Source organism: Natator depressus, chromosome 1 (assembly GCF_965152275.1).
Source record: "Natator depressus isolate rNatDep1 chromosome 1, rNatDep2.hap1, whole genome shotgun sequence".
NCBI classification, from domain to species: Eukaryota; Metazoa; Chordata; order Testudines; family Cheloniidae; genus Natator; species Natator depressus.
In genome coordinates, this window is record NC_134234.1 from 248,940,333 (window position 1) to 248,958,854 (window position 18,522).

The 18,522-nt window shown below is 44.0% G+C and overlaps 1 protein-coding gene across 1 annotated transcript in view; it reads left to right on the forward strand.

Moving 5' to 3' along the window:
• Positions 1–18,522, forward strand: part of STAB2 (stabilin 2) — a 136,054-nt gene that overhangs the window by 19,277 nt on the left and 98,255 nt on the right. Inside the window, exons 6-11 of the mRNA XM_074940654.1 lie at positions 3,559–3,654; positions 3,991–4,116; positions 5,390–5,586; positions 6,512–6,645; positions 13,283–13,416; positions 17,913–17,995. Coding sequence (XP_074796755.1) covers positions 3,559–3,654; positions 3,991–4,116; positions 5,390–5,586; positions 6,512–6,645; positions 13,283–13,416; positions 17,913–17,995 — 770 coding nt within the window. The remainder of the gene's footprint in view (positions 1–3,558; positions 3,655–3,990; positions 4,117–5,389; positions 5,587–6,511; positions 6,646–13,282; positions 13,417–17,912; positions 17,996–18,522) is intronic.

An 18,522-nucleotide genomic window follows, 5' to 3' on the forward strand; every position in this document is an offset into this window, starting at 1 on the left:
CCGCACCCATCACCCCCTCCTGGACCCCATTCCCCTGCCCCAACACTGAGCCCCTTCCTGGAGCCAGCAGCCCAAACCCCCTCCTCCACCCCAACCCTCTGCTCCAGCCTGGAGCCCCCTCCTGCACCCAAACTGCCTCCCAGAGCCCACACCCCTCACCCCCCCACACACCTCAATCCTCTGACCCAGCCTTGAGCCCCCTCCCAGAACCCACACCCTGCACTCCCTCCTGCACCCCAACCCCCTGCCCCAGCCCTGAGCCCCCTCCTGCACCCAAACTGCCTCCCAGAGCCCACACCCCTCACCCCCTCCCACACCTCAATCCTCTGACCCAGCCTTGAGCCCCCTCCCGGAACCCACACCCTGCACTCCCTCCTGCACCCCAACCCCCTGCCCCAGCCCTGAGCCCCCTCCAGCACCCAAACTCCCTCCCAGATCTTGCACCTCGCAACCCTACCTGCACCCTAACCCCCTCCCCCAGGCTCAGCCCATAACCCCACACACACTCCGTACCCCTCGGCCCCAGCCCTGAGCCCCCTCCAGCACCCAAACTCCCTCTCAGATCTTGCACCCCGCACTCCCTCCCGCATACCAACCCCCTGCCCCAGCCCAATGAAAGTGAGTGAGGGTGGGGGAGAGCCAGTGACGGAGGGAGGGGGGATGGAGTGAGTGAGCCAGGGTATTGGAGAAGCGGTGGGGCAGGGTGTTTGGGTTTATGTGATTAGACAGTTGGCAACCCTAGCTGTGGGAGACCCTCCAGTTCAAGTCTCCCCTCTGCTTGACAGGAGAAGGGATTTGAACCGTGAGTGGTTCTCTCTCGGTAACATGCTCTAACCATTGAGCTATAGGATAGTCTGATGTGAGCCTCTCTCAGTATCTCCTGTTGAAGCTGTTCCACTGTACATAAATAAAGAGGGAGAGGATCCTTGGTCTCCCATATTCTGTGGGAATGCCCAAACCACCAGCCTATAGAGTTATTCTCATGCTTAGGCCCTCTTTCTCTGGTGCTCTCTCTCTCCCTCCCCGAGAGAGAGAGAGAGAGACCACAGCCTGGTGGTGAGAGGTGTTCAAGTCCCCACTTCAAGTCCCTCCTCCCCTGGTGGGGACTTGAACAAGGGGTTCCCCATGTCCCAGATGTGTACCCTAACAACTAGGCTAAAAGTTACAAGGGATTGCTTCCGCCACTCCCCAGTCGGTTTTGTGTGAACTAACCTGACAAGCCCAATCTGGTAAGTGGACTCTGAGTATACTACTGGGATCAGGCTCCACACATGACCTAGGCGGCTTAATGCCTTTGTTCCCTTTGTTCGTGAATTAGTCTGGGGCTTAGGTGGGAGATAGCTGCCAGGGTGTCTAGAGAGAGGCAGCAGTGCACGCTTTCAGAGACAGAGACATAGGGACCCAGAGAATTTTCACTTTAAAAACTTAGGCACCTACAGGGTTTGGTGGGAGGAAGGGTGCATTGCAGTGGTGTTGAAACCAGGACTTAGGTACCTGAAACAGGGACTCAGACACTTATCTCCTGTTGTGCATTAAGACCTAAGGGCTTGCCTACACTAGAAAGTTGGAACAATTTAACTATATTGATATAGCTAAAACAGTACAGTCCCCTAGAGTAGCTGCAGCTATATCGGTATAAAGGTGCTTATACTGGTATAGCTCAGCAGTTCTCAGCCAGGGGTCTGGGGCCCCCTAGGGGGCCTTGAGCAGGTTTCAGGGGGGCCTCTAAGCAGGCCAGCATTGGACTCGCTGGGGCCCACAGCAGAAAGCTGAAGCCCCACCACATGGGGCTGAAGCCCAGTCCCTGAGCCCCGCCACCTGAGGCTGAAGCCTGAGCAATGTAGCTCCACAGGGGCCCCTGTGGCATGGGGCCGCAGGCAGTTGCCCTGCTTGCTACCCCCTAAGGCCGGCCCTGGGTTTTATATGCAGAAAACCAGCTGTTGTGGCACAGGTGGGCCATGGAGTTTTTATAGCATGTTGGGGGGACCTCAGAAAGAAAAAGGTTGAGAACCCCTAGTATAGCTTATTCCCACATAGGAAAGCAATAAACCAGGGGTAGGCAAACTTTTTGGCCTGAGGGCCACATCGGGGTTCCAAAACTGTATGGAGGGCCGGGTAGGGAAGGCTGTACTTCCCCAAACAGCCTGGCCCCCGCCCCCTATCCGCCCCCTCCCACTTCCCGCCCCCTGACTGCCCCCCTCAGAACCTCCGACCCATCCGACTGCCCTGTTCCTTGTCCCCCGACCGCCCCCTCCCGGGACCCCCCGCCCCTAACTCCCCACCCCCCGGAACCCTACCCCCTATCCAACCACCCCCTGCTCCCTGTCCCCTGACTGCCCCGACCCCTATCCACACCCCTGTCCCCTGACAGGCCCCCCGGGACTCCCACGCCTATCCAACCCCTCCCCCCGCTCCTGTCTCCCCCCCCCCCAACTCCTATCTACACCCCTGTCCTCTGACAGGCCCCCCAGGACTTTCACGCCTCTCCAACCGCTCTCTGTCCCCTGACTGCCCCCCAGGACCTCCTGCCCTTTATCCAACCCCCCCACTCCCCACCCCCTTACCATGCCGCTCAGAGCACCAGGACTGGCAGCTGTGCTGCTTGGCGGGAGCCAGCCACACTGCCGCATAGTCTAGCGCACCGGGGCAGGCCGGCGGCTCTCACAGCCGTGCTGCCCAGCAGGAGCTGGCAGCCCTGCCACCCAGAGCACTGGCGGCATGGCAAGCTGAGGCTGCGGGGGACGGGGGACAGCAGGGAAGGGGCTGGGGGCTAGTTTCCCCAGCCAGGAGCTCAAGGGCCAGGCAGGACGGTCCCGCGAGCCAGATGTGATCCGCAGGCCATAGTTTGCCCACCTCTGGAATAAGCTGTCCCAGTATAAGTCACCTTTATACTGACATAACTGCATCCACACTAGGGCTTTATCAGTATAATTTTTTCAGTAAAAAATTATACTCGTAAAACATTTAAATGTACACCCAGTCTAAGGGACAAATTTTCAAAGGGGCCTCAGCATTGTCTGGAATTTGTACATGTGCAACTTTGTGTGTGAAAATTGTTAGCCACAGAATTCTGTGCACTCCTTGTCCCCAGAAATATTGATTTTTGTTCTTCCAGTGTAAACAGTGGAAGGACTAAATAAAACCTGCTTTACAGTTTGACCTATTTATGGATGCCCTTAAAGTAGCTAATGTTCTCCCCTCTGTGCCCCTTGATATTAGAATGGGAACTGTTCCATTTGATGTTTAAAGGCTGGGGTCCTATTTTCAAATCTGAGTAAAGTTAGGTCATCCAGGTCACCAGCAGCATGTTCTAATCAGCACCATCACACCCAGACACCCATTTTAGGCCCCAACAGGTCTGCTTCAGTAACCAGGTATGGGACTTGAGCATCCCAGTACAAAGCCCATAACACCTATGTTTGAAAATTGCACCAAGTTTGTCAAAAATGGTAGTATTTATTTACTGCGTCTAAAACATTAGTGGCATGAAAAACCACTGAAGACCTTGTTTCAAATCCACTAACTTATTTACCAAAACCAATCCATTTCTACATATAGTTTGCAACTGTGCTCATGGAGTATGCAACAGTGGAATTACAGGGGATGGAGGATGTACCTGTTTGTCTGGATACAAAGGGCTTAACTGTGATCAGGGTAAGTATAGTGTTTTTTTTCCAGCACATATTCACCAACTTCTTTATGGTGGCTCCTGGTGAGGGCTAAATATATTCATTTAATGCATGTGAAAGTAAAGCAGCAAAATACACACCCCAACTCAAACCCCACTACATCTAACCTAGCGAAGACCCATGATCATTATCACTGAATCATTACATCATCGATCACCACTAACAGTGGCCACATCACCACTCTACAGTGCCTTGCTCATCTATACTCTGCATTGGTTTTTGTACAGCAGAAGGACTGAGTGTAATGTTCTTTAGTGTGATGTTCAGCCACAATATAACCTTTTGCCTTCTTTCTCTCCAGCAATACCTGAGTGTGAGGCCTTACAGTGCCCTGAAAACTCCAGATGTTCTATTTCTAGTGAAGAGGAAACCAAATTGGAGTGTACATGTCTTCCCAATTACCATGGAGACGGTAAACAATGTGAACGTAAGTAGCTGTGAAGCCTGGTGGGCCATGGCCACCTAGTTTGCTTCCATAAAATCAGCAGAGGTGAACAACAATTTACATTCTCTGAGAGAGGTCCCACCACATGGTGACTCAGCTGCATGACTGATCCCAAATACAAACATTACAGACAAATTGAGTCCATGCTACTTTTCCAATTCTTGATGAAGTAACAAAGCTCTACAATCTCTGCTGGGGTATGGCAAAATTTGTCACTAGATTCAGTTTTTTAAACTACATAGTGAGTTGGTTCAGGGATGGATGAAGTAATTCAGATAAGATGACTCACTTTGAAATCACAGGCAACCACTTGTGCTTTAGTTTCCACATTGGCTACTATCAGTATTACAGATGAAGGGCCAGATCTTGAACAGCTAACTCAGTGGTGAGCAGTTACTCACAGGAGTAACACCACTGACTTCAATGGAACTATGCATGTAACTGTTGGGTTCCTAATCTGGCCCTCACTCTACAGCAGTATGGAGGAAATGGACTATAGCATTCATGGGCCAACCCTCTATCCCTGTGGCTCTCAACCAGGGGTACACATACCCCCAGGAGTACACAGGGGTTTTCCAGGGGGTATGTCAACTCGTCTACATCAGTGTTTCTCAACCTGGGGGTTGTGACACCCAGGGTGGGTCACAGGAAGGGCTTAGGGGTGTCACAAGTGCAGGGCCGGCGATCGGGGTGGCAAGCAGGGCAACTGCCTGTGGCCCCATGCCACAGCAGGCTCCGCGAAGCTAAGTTATATGCTTCAACCCTGGGGGGGGGAAGGGATCGGGCTTGCGCTCCTGAAATGAGTACAGTAGTCTGGAAAGGTTGAGAACCACTGTTCTATCCCTGCTGTATAAAGCTTGGGTTTGGAAGACCCATTCGGCTGAGTGACATTTTCCTACTAATCTAACATGCCTTAGGGCAGTTATTTTAAGTCATGTCACCTACTTGATCCTCCATGATCACAATTCATCAAAGAAGCAGGCAATAGTTATAATTAAGACTTTTTTAAATGAATGCATTATTGTAGGTTTAATTGGGTAATAACTCAACATGCCAACTTTAAAGGTCAGTTATGTACAAAAACATAGATAGTTGTTTGCTATGTTGGTATAAATAGGTGCCTATCTCATATCTTCATGTTGATAAAATACTCTGGACTTAGCTATTCTAGACAGTTCATTCTATAGGCTCCATTACCCCCTTACTTTTGCAACTTTTGGGTTATTATTAATTTGTTTTATTAATGTTTTTCAAGCTATCAACCCGTGCTTAAAAAAGGTCTGTGATCCGAATGCTTATTGCACCCATCTTGGACCTAATCGTCATAAATGTGTTTGCCAAGAAGGTTACAGTGGGGATGGCCAAGTCTGCCTACCAATAGACCCTTGCCAAGGGATGTTTGGAAATTGCCCTACAGCATCTACCATTTGTAGATATGATGGTCCAGGAAAGGTATGTGCTGAACTGGAGCCCATGGCATTTTCAAAATCAACTGTCTAGGACGAAGAATGGTTTTTCCCTGTGGGGAGACAGTCTTGCCTAGCAGATAAAGCTGTCGACAGGGACTTGGGTTCTATTCCCAGCTCTGCCGTGGCCTGCTGGGTGACCTTGGGCAAGTCATTTTCTCTTTCTGTGCCCTTGTATCCCCAGTTTACAAAAGGGGGAAATGATACCAACCTCCTTTATAAAGCACTTTGAGATCTGCTGATGCAAGAGCACTGTACAAGAGCTAGATATGATTAATTCTACTGGCCACCTGAGTGAAACATTCTGTAGTAAAATTCGCTCCACTGATCAAGTGAGGCTTTCAAAGGTCCCACCTATTCGAAATAGACATTAATGTTCCCATGACACTTTTTGTAAGAGGTGGGGCTTGCCTTGGAGTCCTTGCCCATACATTTTGCCTCCTCCCAACTATTTTGCAGTCCCCTGTGTGCTGGTTTGTTGGCCTTCACTATTCCAGGGGTGGCTGCATTTCAGTGATGCTATATGCATATACTGTAGTTTATTGAATGCTTTGTGATCTTTTGGGGGAAGAAAAGGTCTATGTGAACACTGATTATAAATTTGACCTATGGGCACTGATTTTAATAAATACCTTCTTGTACAGCAATGGCACCTAAAGAATTTTATTTCTTTTTTAAGGATATAATTTGAAAGCCAGAAATTTTCCAGGATGGATAAAATCTAGAAAAGGGTTGAATAAATCTGGATAAGCTGCATATATGCCTCTGAATTTGCTGGGTGCTTACCTGAGCCTTTTGAAGTTGTCTTTAAATCCTTGCCCTGGCTTTTGTGACAGAAAAATGCTGAAAATAGCAAGTCACTAATGAAATCCAAAATACAATCTAACTTTTGTCTTTCTTCCCTGATTTAGTCCCACTGTGAATGCAAAGAACATTACAGAAATTTAGTACCTGGGAAAGGATGCAGTATGACAGATATCTGTGAGATTAACAACACCTGCCATAAAAATGCAAAATGCACTATGGTTGCACCGGGACAAATTGTGTAAGTCTTTTTCCTTTTTAAATCTTTCACTGATTATATTTTATTCAGTAAATAGTGTGACAGGGTCGGGCCAGATGGCTATAGGAGAGTAATCGAAGGCAGATATATTAGCCCCAGGCTAAGTAGGTCCCTTTTCCCTGGGTAAGGTAACAGAGACGGTTCCAGAATAATCAGGAACCTTCTGGAGACAATTAAGACAGACAGGCTGATTAGAACACGTGCAGCCAATCAAGAAGCTGCTAGAATCAATTAAGGCAGGCTAATCAGGGCACCTGGGTTTAAAAAGGAGCTCACTTCAGTTTGTGGTGTGTGTGTGAGAAGCTGGGAGCAAGAGGCACTAGGAGCTGAGACTGAGAACGCGGACTGTTGGAGGACTGAGGAGTACAAGCATTATCAGACACCAGGAGGAAGGTCCTATGGTGAGGATAAAGAAGGTGTTGGGAGGAGGCCATGGGGAAGTAGCCCAGGGAGTTGTAGCTGTCGCACAGCTGTTCCGGGAGGCACTCGAGACAGCTGCATTCCACAGGGCCCTGGGCTGGAACCCAGAGTAGAGGGAGGGCCCGGGTTCCCCTCAAATCCTCCCAACTCCTAGTCAGATACAGGAGGCGTCGACCTGGACTGTTGGTTCAGAAAAACGGCCAAGCTGAGGGCTGCCGTGAAGCTCCAAGGCGAGCAAATCCGCCAATAAGCACAAGACCCACCAAGGTAGAGGAGGAACTTTGTCACAATAGGCTATTAAGGAAAAAGAGATGGCAGAGCAATTCTCAGTGTATCACTGACAGTTTCTTTACAAAGTAACTTTATAAAACTTTGGAGCATATTAGCTCCTGCTACTCGTGCTTGGTACAGTGTAGGGAACAGCAAGATAGTTGAGCATTGTGAGAAGAGAGTGTGCGTATGCCATTGCATTTATATTGCTCATTTATAGCTTGATCCAGTGTCCACTGAAGTAAATGGGAGCTCTTTCACTGATTTCAATAGGTTTTGGATCAGACAAGTATGGTGGTATCGTAGATGGAGGTACAGTTTATTAGCAAAGAATTATACAGTATAATCTACAGAGAATATGTACTGTAGCATAATGTACAACCTTAGAACACAGTATTAATACAAAGAGTTAAACGATAACTCTTTTCAGTCTCCAGAGACGTTGTAATATGATTGATGTTTGGTTTATAAGAGTTTATTTGTAGTGTTGCATTTTAGGATTACAATATGGCTGATAATACAGGGTAATAATTCCTGTCTGGTGTCAAAAATACTTTCCATATAGGTGTTCACACTTAGCATAAAGGCAATTCTCTAGGTTTAAGAAGAGGACATCTTATCAATTTTTTGCATTCTAGTGCTGGTTGTCCTTACAATACTAATGGAACTTTTCTATTATAAATTACTGTGCATTTAGAACAAGTTTATACAGAATGTTCTTCTGCCCACCTATGGAGCAGGTTCCACAGCCTCTTCTCTGTGCCCCACAATCTACCTTGTGATAATGACACAGAAAGTAGAGCTGGGTGGCAAACAGTTTTCCTATCCTGTGAGAGTTTTTGAGATTTAAAACAAAAATAAATTGTCAAAAAATTTCACAAACCAAAATTCAAGTCAGGTCAAACAAAATGTTTCGTTTTCATAATTTTGAAATGGTTTGTTTTTATTTTGACTTAATATTTTATTTACTTTTTTTCTATAAATTAACTTAGATTTCAAAACAAAAAGTGGTTTCAAATCCAAAATGGAACTTTTTTCATTGAGAAAATATTGAAATTGGATATTTTAACATTTTCAATTGGATTTTTTTTTTCAAAATTAGTTCAAAATGGGAATTTCTTTAAAAAACAAATAAAATGTCAAACTTCAGCCCTGCACAGGACCTTCAGTTACATAAGCCCACAACATGGTCTGAGTAGAAGGAGCGGTAGAGAGTAGTAACAGAGCAGTAAAGTACAGATCAGATCAGTAATTTATACAATAGGGAATGAAGCTGAAAATATTTATAAATCATTTGCCTTCACTGAATAAAGAGAAACAGATAACTATGACTTATTTCTTTAAAAGTCTGCTGGCCATTTCATTCCACAAAAGAATAGACACATGAATGGTATTACTTTCACCAAAGGGAGCAGAGGCCCAGGGAAAGCATGGAAAGCTTTTAGTCCCTATATGAACAAGCGGAGCATTATGATTTTATTGGTAAGGAAGATCACAAGAGATCATCCATTAGGTGGGATTTTAAACAGAAAAAATTTAGAAAATTTTATATCTGGCTAACTCTGAAACCAGCATTGCAACTCTGGCACCACAGTCTAAACTAGTAAAAATAAAATTCACCCAACAAGAAAGCAGTAGAAAGCAAAATGAATTATGTCCAGGGGTTTTCTTTCACACGTTATCATTTTTCATTTTGCCACTTGAACTTTTCAAGAGTTGAAGAAGGGGTTTTATTTTACATTTTCCAACTCAGAAAAAAACAAATCATAGAATCATAGAATCATAGAATCATAGAATATCAGGGTTGGAAGGGACCCCAGAAGGTCATCTAGTCCAACCCCCTGCTCGAAGCAGGACCAATTCCCAGTTAAATCATCCCAGCCAGGGCTTTGTCAAGCCTGACCTTAAAAACCTCTAAGGAAGGAGATTCTACCACCTCCCTAGGTAACGCATTCCAGTGTTTCACCACCCTCTTAGTGAAAAAGTTTTTCCTAATATCCAATCTAAACCTCCCCCATTGCAACTTGAGACCATTACTCCTCGTTCTGTCATCTGCTACCATTGAGAACAGTCTAGAGCCATCCTCTTTGGAACCCCCTTTCAGGTAGTTGAAAGCAGCTATCAAATCCCCCCTCATTCTTCTCTTCTGCAGACTAAACAATCCCAGCTCCCTCAGCCTCTCCTCATAAGTCATGTGCTCTAGACCCCTAATCATTTTTGTTGCCCTTCGCTGGACTCTCTCCAATTTATCCACATCCTTCTTGTAGTGTGGGGCCCAAAACTGGACACAGTACTCCAGATGAGGCCTCACCAGTGTCGAATAGAGGGGAACGATCACATCCCTCGATCTGCTGGCTATGCCCCTACTTATACATCCCAAAATGCCCCCCTGAACATCATTCGATTACATTCTGTGACAAAGAGAGAGATGGGAAGGAATTCTAGATGTCCCCAAAAAGCTGGACATTTTTGAAAAGACTGAAACTTCCAATTTATAGTCAAACAAAAAAAGATTTGAATGAAAATTGTGGTAGCTAGGTATGGGCACAGCCACAATAAAGAGCTACTGATGCTGCTGTTGTATCACAGGATAGAGGGAAGCGATGCCACTTCTGTGTTTGACTGTAGCTCAAATTTTAAACCTATTTGTCTCCAGCTTCCAGCTCTTCTTCCTTTGTTAACACTTCAAATAAGCTATTGTGGTGGCCCCGAGCTAGACCCAGAATGTATTGCTGCTCTCTCGTAACTGGAAATTGTAAGCGTCCGTTGTGTCACCTCCTTTGCAGGGTTTGTTTTTTTTAATGCACAGTTGTACTGCTGGCCTGCTGCCTCAGTCACTTCAGTTTCCCATGGAAGCTCTTTGCTTAGAGGAAGACACTGTTCCTGTGGTTTGGGGGTTATAAAATAGCAGTAGCTTGGAAAATCAAGACTATTGCTGTCTGTTTCTGTTCCCGTATAGGTCTTTTCTGCACTAGTGTTTAAAACATTTAAATAACATTTCTTCAAGACAGAAGTTACATACAGCTATGTCGTTGAGGGTCACTAAGAAACTTCAGCTGGTGCAGAATATGGTAGCTCAGTTAGTTAACTGGGATGGTTATTGAGAGCACATTTGATTGTAACCTCTTTGGGGCAATGCCAAGCAAAATGGGGCCCCCAGTCCTTGTCCTCTAGCTGGAGCATATAAACCTCTTCCCTGACTTTTCTCTTGTGCTTTTTTACTTCTCTGTATTTTGACTCTGTTCCTAAAATAAAAAACACGGGTTAAGTAGCCACACCTCTTTCCTATATGCAGGGGCTAACCTCTGGGGGAGAAGCAGGGAAACTATCTCTCTCTTCTCTGCTAAAAGGAGAGAGAGATACTTCCCCACTCTCTAGCTTGGGTAAGCAGCACTCCCCCACAACTCCCATCCCTCCGCGACTGGTGCAATGAGTCTTCCCCCTGCTGTTTCATTCTCACAACAAAGATTAAAAAATAACCCAGCCTGGTTTGCATTAGGCCTGCTCCTCCCTAGCTGTTCCCATCCTTAATGGAAAACAGTGGATTGAAACAGCCCCATTCAAAGTAAAACAAACACACACACACACTGAAAGACTTTACAGATTGCACCAGCCACATGCTCCAAACAAGAGACAAAAGTTGCCCAATACAGGCAACTGCCTGGCTGCTCCCTGCCCCAACACACAGAGATAAATTAAGTCATTTAAAAGGCAAGGGAAGTTCAAATTGGAAGCTTTGCTCCCAAGCAGAAGTTATAATTGCAAAATGTTTATTTCTGCAGCACCCAAATCCAAACCAAAAAATTGGCTTCTAACTCCATTCTGCACAGTCAAAGGTGGTATTTTTCTGAATAAATTCAATTCAGTTTCAAACCACAATGCCCAGCCCACATTTCTAAGCTCACTGTGACTCTAGAAACGACCACAAATGAATGTGGTCAGCAATCTATTCCTTGACAAACCTTTGCTGTAAAAGAAGGCAGCATTAATTTACAAGCCTTAATCTGATTTCTGTATTATTTCAAAAACTGCTTCTCCTGCCAAGTTGTTTCTCATCTTTTTTAAAGCCCAGATTCTAGGAAACTCTGAATTCTTGTACCCATAGCCTGAGACTTGCCCAACCACTCCCCTTTCCCCCACAGAAAGAAGGGTTCAGTCCCAAAAGTTTCAAGGCAAAGAGGACCTGTGCCTCTGCAGCAGCTCTGGAGTCCCCTGCTCCCCACTCAGGCTCTGTGGCAGTGCAGATGCCCTAGGAATCCCCTTAGAGAGCGGGAGGGCTCACCAGCATAAAGGGCCTCCCAGGAAAAGTAATACAACCATTTGCCTGTATTAACATTCCTGCTGTTCTTCCACTGCGTTGGTAGAGGGCAATACATGGGCTTTTTGATCACAGTCCCAGATCTCCTCCCAAACTTCTAGTTCTCCCGACTCAGATTACTCTGTGGACTTTTTAGGGCAAGAAGGGTGTTACCTTGGAGGCAGCTGTCACACATCTCCCCTCTGTACAGGCAAAGGAGATCTATAAGGGGGACAACGCACCATCTGGTTCTGGATTAACACTACTCTATGTGTGTGTGTGTGATTACCAGAAGATGTGGATGTGTAATAAATATAAACAGGAGGTGGACACCTTGAGGTTGTTTGGTCATATAAAGAAGATTCTTTTGATTGTGTGGAATAATACTCGTTTAATGATGCTTGTAGAAGACTCAGCCAGATGAATCATTAAATACAAGGCTCATCTGATAATGTAACTTGCTTGAGACTTAACTGGGAAGGGTGCTATTGTTGACTTTTTAATTTCAGCCATGGTCGCTGCTTAAACCACACAGGGGAGACTGCAGGCAATCTACCAAGTACAAAATAACAGTGGCAACATTAGTGAAGATGGCAACCTAGGAAGATTTTCAAAATCAGCTAATGATTTTGTGTGCCCAACTTGAGACACCTTAAAGGGGTCTGATTTTCAGAAAGAATCGAGTACCTGCCCTCTTAATAATCAAGCCCCTTCAAGGTGTCTCAAAGTTGGGCACCCAAAATTGCTACTTGCTTTTGAAAAACCATGACCATTTGTGTATACTAGCAGCTACTCAAGAAACATTTGTGGTTGTGCAATTGAAACAGTAGAAGGTCTAACATCCTCTGGAGGGTGAAGCCTCTAGTGGGCAACCTGATTGGGTATTTGAACAGATGATACATTCCATCCAGTAGAGGGAAGTAGTGCACACGTTGGGGAAGGACAGAAACACATACTATGAAAGCATGTGATTTCATATCATAATGACTGTAGAAGAACTATGCTAAACCATCAGTAATGTTGACAAAAATGACTTAGCTTGATAGCAGTATTTTAATCACCACTCCTTGGTTTGCTGAAAAGACATACACAAATAATTGCCAATATGTAACAGAGATACAGTGTACATTATGGCAGATAAAAACATGGCTTCAAATGTATGTAGCTGCAGCTTGGTGATCAGTGAGCTCATATCAAACCTCATTATAGACAAAACCAGAGAAGTTTAGGTTAAAGAATCTATAAAATCTGGCAAATAGACTTTAATTTTGGAACTGTATCTTTGCTTCAATGTCATATGGCTTCACTTTCATCACCTTGTGTGGTCTTGTGCTAAGGACACAAACGCTGTTACTGCAGTGAAGTAAAATTACTGCTGGTCAAATAATGAATAAATGTATTAACTTTATATGATAAGTGACAGAAAACCGACGAATCATTTATTAATCAAGTGCTATTTGACAGTCTGTAGAACTGATCAAAAAGGGAAATGAAATGTATTTGCAAATCATCAAAATGCCGGAACTCAGATAAGTGATTCACAACAATTTAATTAGCTCTGGTTAAAATTTTACTGATACAACAGTATCTGTATCCAACTGATGCTGAAAGTAAATTTTGTTCTTTTCACAGGTGTACTTGCCAGAAGGGTTATGTAGGTGATGGGTTTGTATGCTATGGAAACATAATGGAACGCATCACAGAGCTGAACACTGAACCAGGAGGACAGTGGCAAGGAAAACTGACATCTGCCATAGCACTCATTGGTAGGTACCTAAGGAAAAGAATGCAGATTTAGTCTGAAGAGCTGTCAGAAAAGAAACATTTAGCCTGAAGCCTAGAAACTCCCAAGACTACCAAAAGTGTGAGTGTCCCTCACTCTGTCCCTGCTAACTAGCCCTTGAGGTATCTAGTGTTTCATTAGCTTATTCAGGCTGAGTGACAGCTGATCGCAAGGGAAGAATACCATGTTAATTAAGATAAGTCTCAGCCCAATTTTGAAATTAAGAATGAGAACAATTTCTGCGTGGAAAAAGAGGTTCCTCTTCCACTGATCTCACTTGAGTCTATTCATCTAATCACTTTGAGAGAGGGCTCCAAAATGTGGCTCTTGGACTTGTTTATTTTGATACGTTCCTCATTTAGATCTCGCCTTGGCAAGCTTTCAGAGCACATAGGCTGGAGGACCTCCCTAATTTGAGGGACTTAGAAAAGAAAAGAAGAATCTCAGTTTATATTTGTTTAAGAAATACATTTCTAACTCTATTCCTTGCAAAAAGAGCCTTGAAAATGCAAACTGATGTAAACCAATCAATGGGTTGAAGGCTTGTCAATGATTTTTCACTAAGATCACAGGTAACTTGGCGTCCAGTCACACCTACTCACAACTGGCCTTTGGGGCTGGAAATACTATTGCCACAGGTCCTTCAAATCAGTGCATAGTTGTTGGAAGCAGCCCTTCCCGGGCCACCTCTAACGGCACTAGGACTGCGGCAAGATTCCTATTAGCTACCTACTTATGGCTAAACTCTTCTACAGAGCAGACAGTAGGATTCTCTGACTACCTGTGGCAGCTCAGTAGTGTGAAAGGAAGCATAGATAGTTCAGTGGACTCAAAGAGACCGAGACCATGTCAGACTCAGCTCTGACACGGAGATTTTGTAGATAAGATGACACTTAGCATTTCCATAGCACCTCCTACTGAAAGCATTTTATAAATATTAAATGAATATAATCCCCCTATGAGGTAGGTATCCTCATTCCACAGAGGCATAAAATGAAGCACAAAGAAGTAAAGTGATTTTCTTAACGTCATACAGTGGTGTCAAAGATATAGCTGGGTATACATTGAATCCTGACTTCCAGCATCTTGCTCTATCTACTTTTAACTCTACATTTACTTTGCTACCACTGTACAAAATAGCTGTTGTCGTACTGCATAGTGTCAAATCATACGTTATGCTGATGGCACAAGCCAGATGAAATGACATATGTTACAGACAGAACAAAGACCTACCACCACATTCGGTCATAATTTCCAACTCCTTGCCAAGGCAGCTTGATATTTTGTGCAGGAAAAAATATACAATCCCACAAGTGAGCTACAGCTTTGGCCATTATAAAGCAGATGTGCTGCTGGAATTTTGGCATTTCTGATGTTTTTAATACTGTTACTAAAAGAGGAATGAGGGGAAGAGGCCTAGTTGGAAGTGGAGGAAAACAGGAAGGATGGTCACAGTGCCGGGAACTGCTGGAGAGAAGAGAGCAAAGAATTTGGAAGCTAGGGCAGATTCTTCATATGGAGTACAGAGCTGTGTTTGGTGAATAAAATGAAATGTGACTTATTTGTGAACTGCCTTTTATAAAGGAGACTGATGGGGAAAAATATCTAGGATGCTTTTGGTTTCACAAAGCCAAACTTGCATCTGGATCCCAAAAAGTTCAGGTGGCTGAGGAAGCCAGTTATTGAAAGCATCTCATGAGGAGAGCAACAAAAATACACCGTCTTCTGTCACAACCTTAAAAAATTGAAGCTACAGACAGATAGTCCCAAAATGATGTTACATGTCTGAGTTAAATCGCTAAAAGTAGGAAATACAGAGATAAATTATTTGCATAATCCTCTTCACTCTGCCCAGTTATTGCAATAAATCTGTGCAAGGTTCTGAATGCCTCTCTAAAGAAGAATGGGAAGACCCTACATTTGGCTAAGGATAAAATGTGGTAATTTTTGCCAATAGACCCACTTTTTACAGTGAAAATAGGAATATTTTGCATCGGGATTATGTGCCAGAGTTTCACCTCATTTGTTGTGCTGTATATTCCCCTACTCTTGGTCCAATCTTTACCTAGCCTATAATCCTTTAGATATGTCAGTGTCTGGAGGGACAGTGGAAATGACTGACATCAGTTTTAGGTGTCAGTAACATCAAATAGATGGCTTGAGGCTAGCAGGCACAGATATTGTTCAGTTATTGAGGGCAACAGAACCCTAGGGTGTGCTCCAAAAAAAAAAATCCAAAGATTGTATCATGACTCAAGCACAACAAAATTTCAATATGGTCCAAAGAATAGGGCACTAGGCTGGCAGTCAGGGGAGCTGATCCTATTCCTGCTTCTGCCACTGACCTGCTGTGTAACCTTGGACAAGTCACATTCCCCTCTCTGTGCCTATGCTTTCCCTCCCGCCCTGTGTCTGTCTTGGCTAATTAGACTAAGATTGTCAGGGCAGGACTGTGTGTCACTATGGGTATGCCTATGCTGCAGCTGGGAGGTGGTATAATTCCCAGCTCAGGTAGACATATATATGCTTGTTTTGTTCAAGCTAATGGCAGCACGGGCAGCAGCCCATGCCAGCTCTCTGAGTATAGTCCATCCAAGACCCTGGGTTGGTATGTAACCCATGCCTGCTTCGTGTGGCACTCTGTCCCTCTCTAGTGGCACCTAGACCAACTAGAGATTGATGAGCCTGCTACAGCCTTGGCTAAAAGACAAGTAGCTTTTGGTTCACATGTTAAGCTCCAAAGGTCCCAGGTTTGAACCTGGCTGATGACAACCAGGGTCTGTCAGCGTGACATGTACACGGACAGCTAGCCTGAGCTGTCACCACAGCCACACTGCTATTTTGAGGGTGCTGGCTAGCATGTGTATGTCTGCCTGAGCTGGGAATTTCACCTCCCAGCTGCAGGGTAGACATATGTGTTTATATAGTGCCCAGCATAATGGGGCCCTGATCTTGGTTGGTGCTTTTTGGTACTGCTTTAAAACAAAAAGTAACATTGGACAACAAGCCATCTTTCCCCTTAACCAATCCTGGGGCATGAATGTTCCCCTTCATTTTGCCAGCACTGAAAACCTATAACATATGCATGTTAACTGCGCAAGTTACTTTGCTTTACACATTAACTGCATGTTAATGTCTTTTAAAGAATAAAAAGACAACCTGCACATTCTGCATCTTCCAGTCAAATTACAGAATCTTAAACTACATTTTGTGTATTTATTCTAGAGTACACAGCACCTGTGATAAACTACAAAAAGACAAATGTGCTCTGTCAGTAAACTTTTACTGTTGTGTTATAATTGGAGTGGGGTGAATAACTGATTTTTTTGGTTCACTGCCAGTTCTGAAAAAAAAATAGGAAAAACGTCATTTTGACCCGAATTGAATACAAACTTGTTCAGAGTTTTTGGTAAAACAAATATTTTGCATTGAACAAACATTTAATTCAACTGGAAATGTTTTGGTTCTCGGCCTTTTTAAAGGGCTAGATTCACAAAACAGCTGGAGGAGGTGGTGGTGCCCCCACTTATAACCTTTACCTTAGTGGGTAAGTCACTCACCTGGGATGTGGTAGACCCAGGTTTGAATTCCTGCTCTGAAACAGGGACTTATCCCAGGGCTCCTCCCATCCCCGGTGAATGCCCTAACCACCAGGCTATAGCACCCTTCTCAGAGTGGCTCAACATCTTTTCTAGTATTTTATATACAGTGAAACAGCTTCAACATCCCAAATTCAAATCTAGGTCTCCCAAATCCCAGGTGAGGTCCCCAATCACTGAGCTAAAGGTTACAGGTGTTCCTCCTTCTCCATTGTTGCCTAAGTCCCCTTGTGAATCTAGCCCCCAAAATTTTTTGGCAAATTCATGACAAACTCACAGATTGTTTTGGTTTGAACAAAACTGCATTTTTCCACTCAGCTGTGTTATAATTTTAAACCTCTGAAAACAGGGTTTAATATTGAAACTATTAATGGGCTTAACGATAGAATCAGTGCTATGAAACTGCTGTTTTGTAAATGATGTGTCACCGTGAATAGCAAATTAACCTTTATTACCTAGCTAGGTGTTCTCTGATATTTGCACTACCAGCAGTTAATTGGCAACTCCCCAGAGGAACGGATTTATTTCAAATAGCAAGCCTGTTCCTGGACAGAAACTAATACAAGGCTGAGTTTTCAAGTTTTCAAGACTTGCACTGGGTTCTGTTCCATGGAAGCTGGATGACCAAAAACAGTTCTAAATGTGCTCGCCTCACCATATATAGTAGGTACAGTGATGATTTGGATTTCATCCATAATTTGCTGCTCATATTCCAGGTCAATCACCAAGTTATTTAGCTGTTAAATTTTAACAATCACGGGTATTGTTATTCTGGTTTGTTTGTTTTTTTTGGCACTGACAGTACACGTTACATTGTACAGAACATAGAATACACAGTCCCTCATGGTATTCATTTTGTCATTTGTTTTTTTCTTGTAAGAAAATGTCTACGAATGGCCTCTAAGTAGTCTGGGACCATTTACTGTTTTACTGCCAACAAACAAGGGATTCAAAGGAATTAATGTAAGTGTGTGGGGGGTGGGGGAGGGGGAGAGATTAGTTGGTAGGTTTTTTTTTTAAATGTCAAAATCAGATTTGTGTTGATATTTTAGATTCCATAGAACCTTTTCAAGCTAGTATGATCTGAAACTGTAGAACACTGATTGTATGTGTCTAGGAGTCAAAAACTAAACCTTCACACTTGAAAGAGAAACCAAAAAAAAGTCTGTTTTGAGACAAGATCGGTGAGGTAACATCTTTTATTGGACCAATTTTTGTTGGTGAGAGAGACAAGCTCTTGAGCTTACACAGAGCTCCTCTTTCAGTCTCCTCTTTATTTTTTGAGTCTGGCTATAATGCAATGTTACTTTAAATCTTTAGGTTTTGTTACTTCCATTTACCCCTGCACATATACAATTTAAAAAAATTCTAAGGCCAAGATTTTCAAAAATGAATGCCTAAAGTTAGGCTTCTAAGCAGGGCTGGTCAAAATATTTTCAATGAACAAATTTCTACCAAAAACAAAAAAGTTTTTCATTTTTATGGAAATT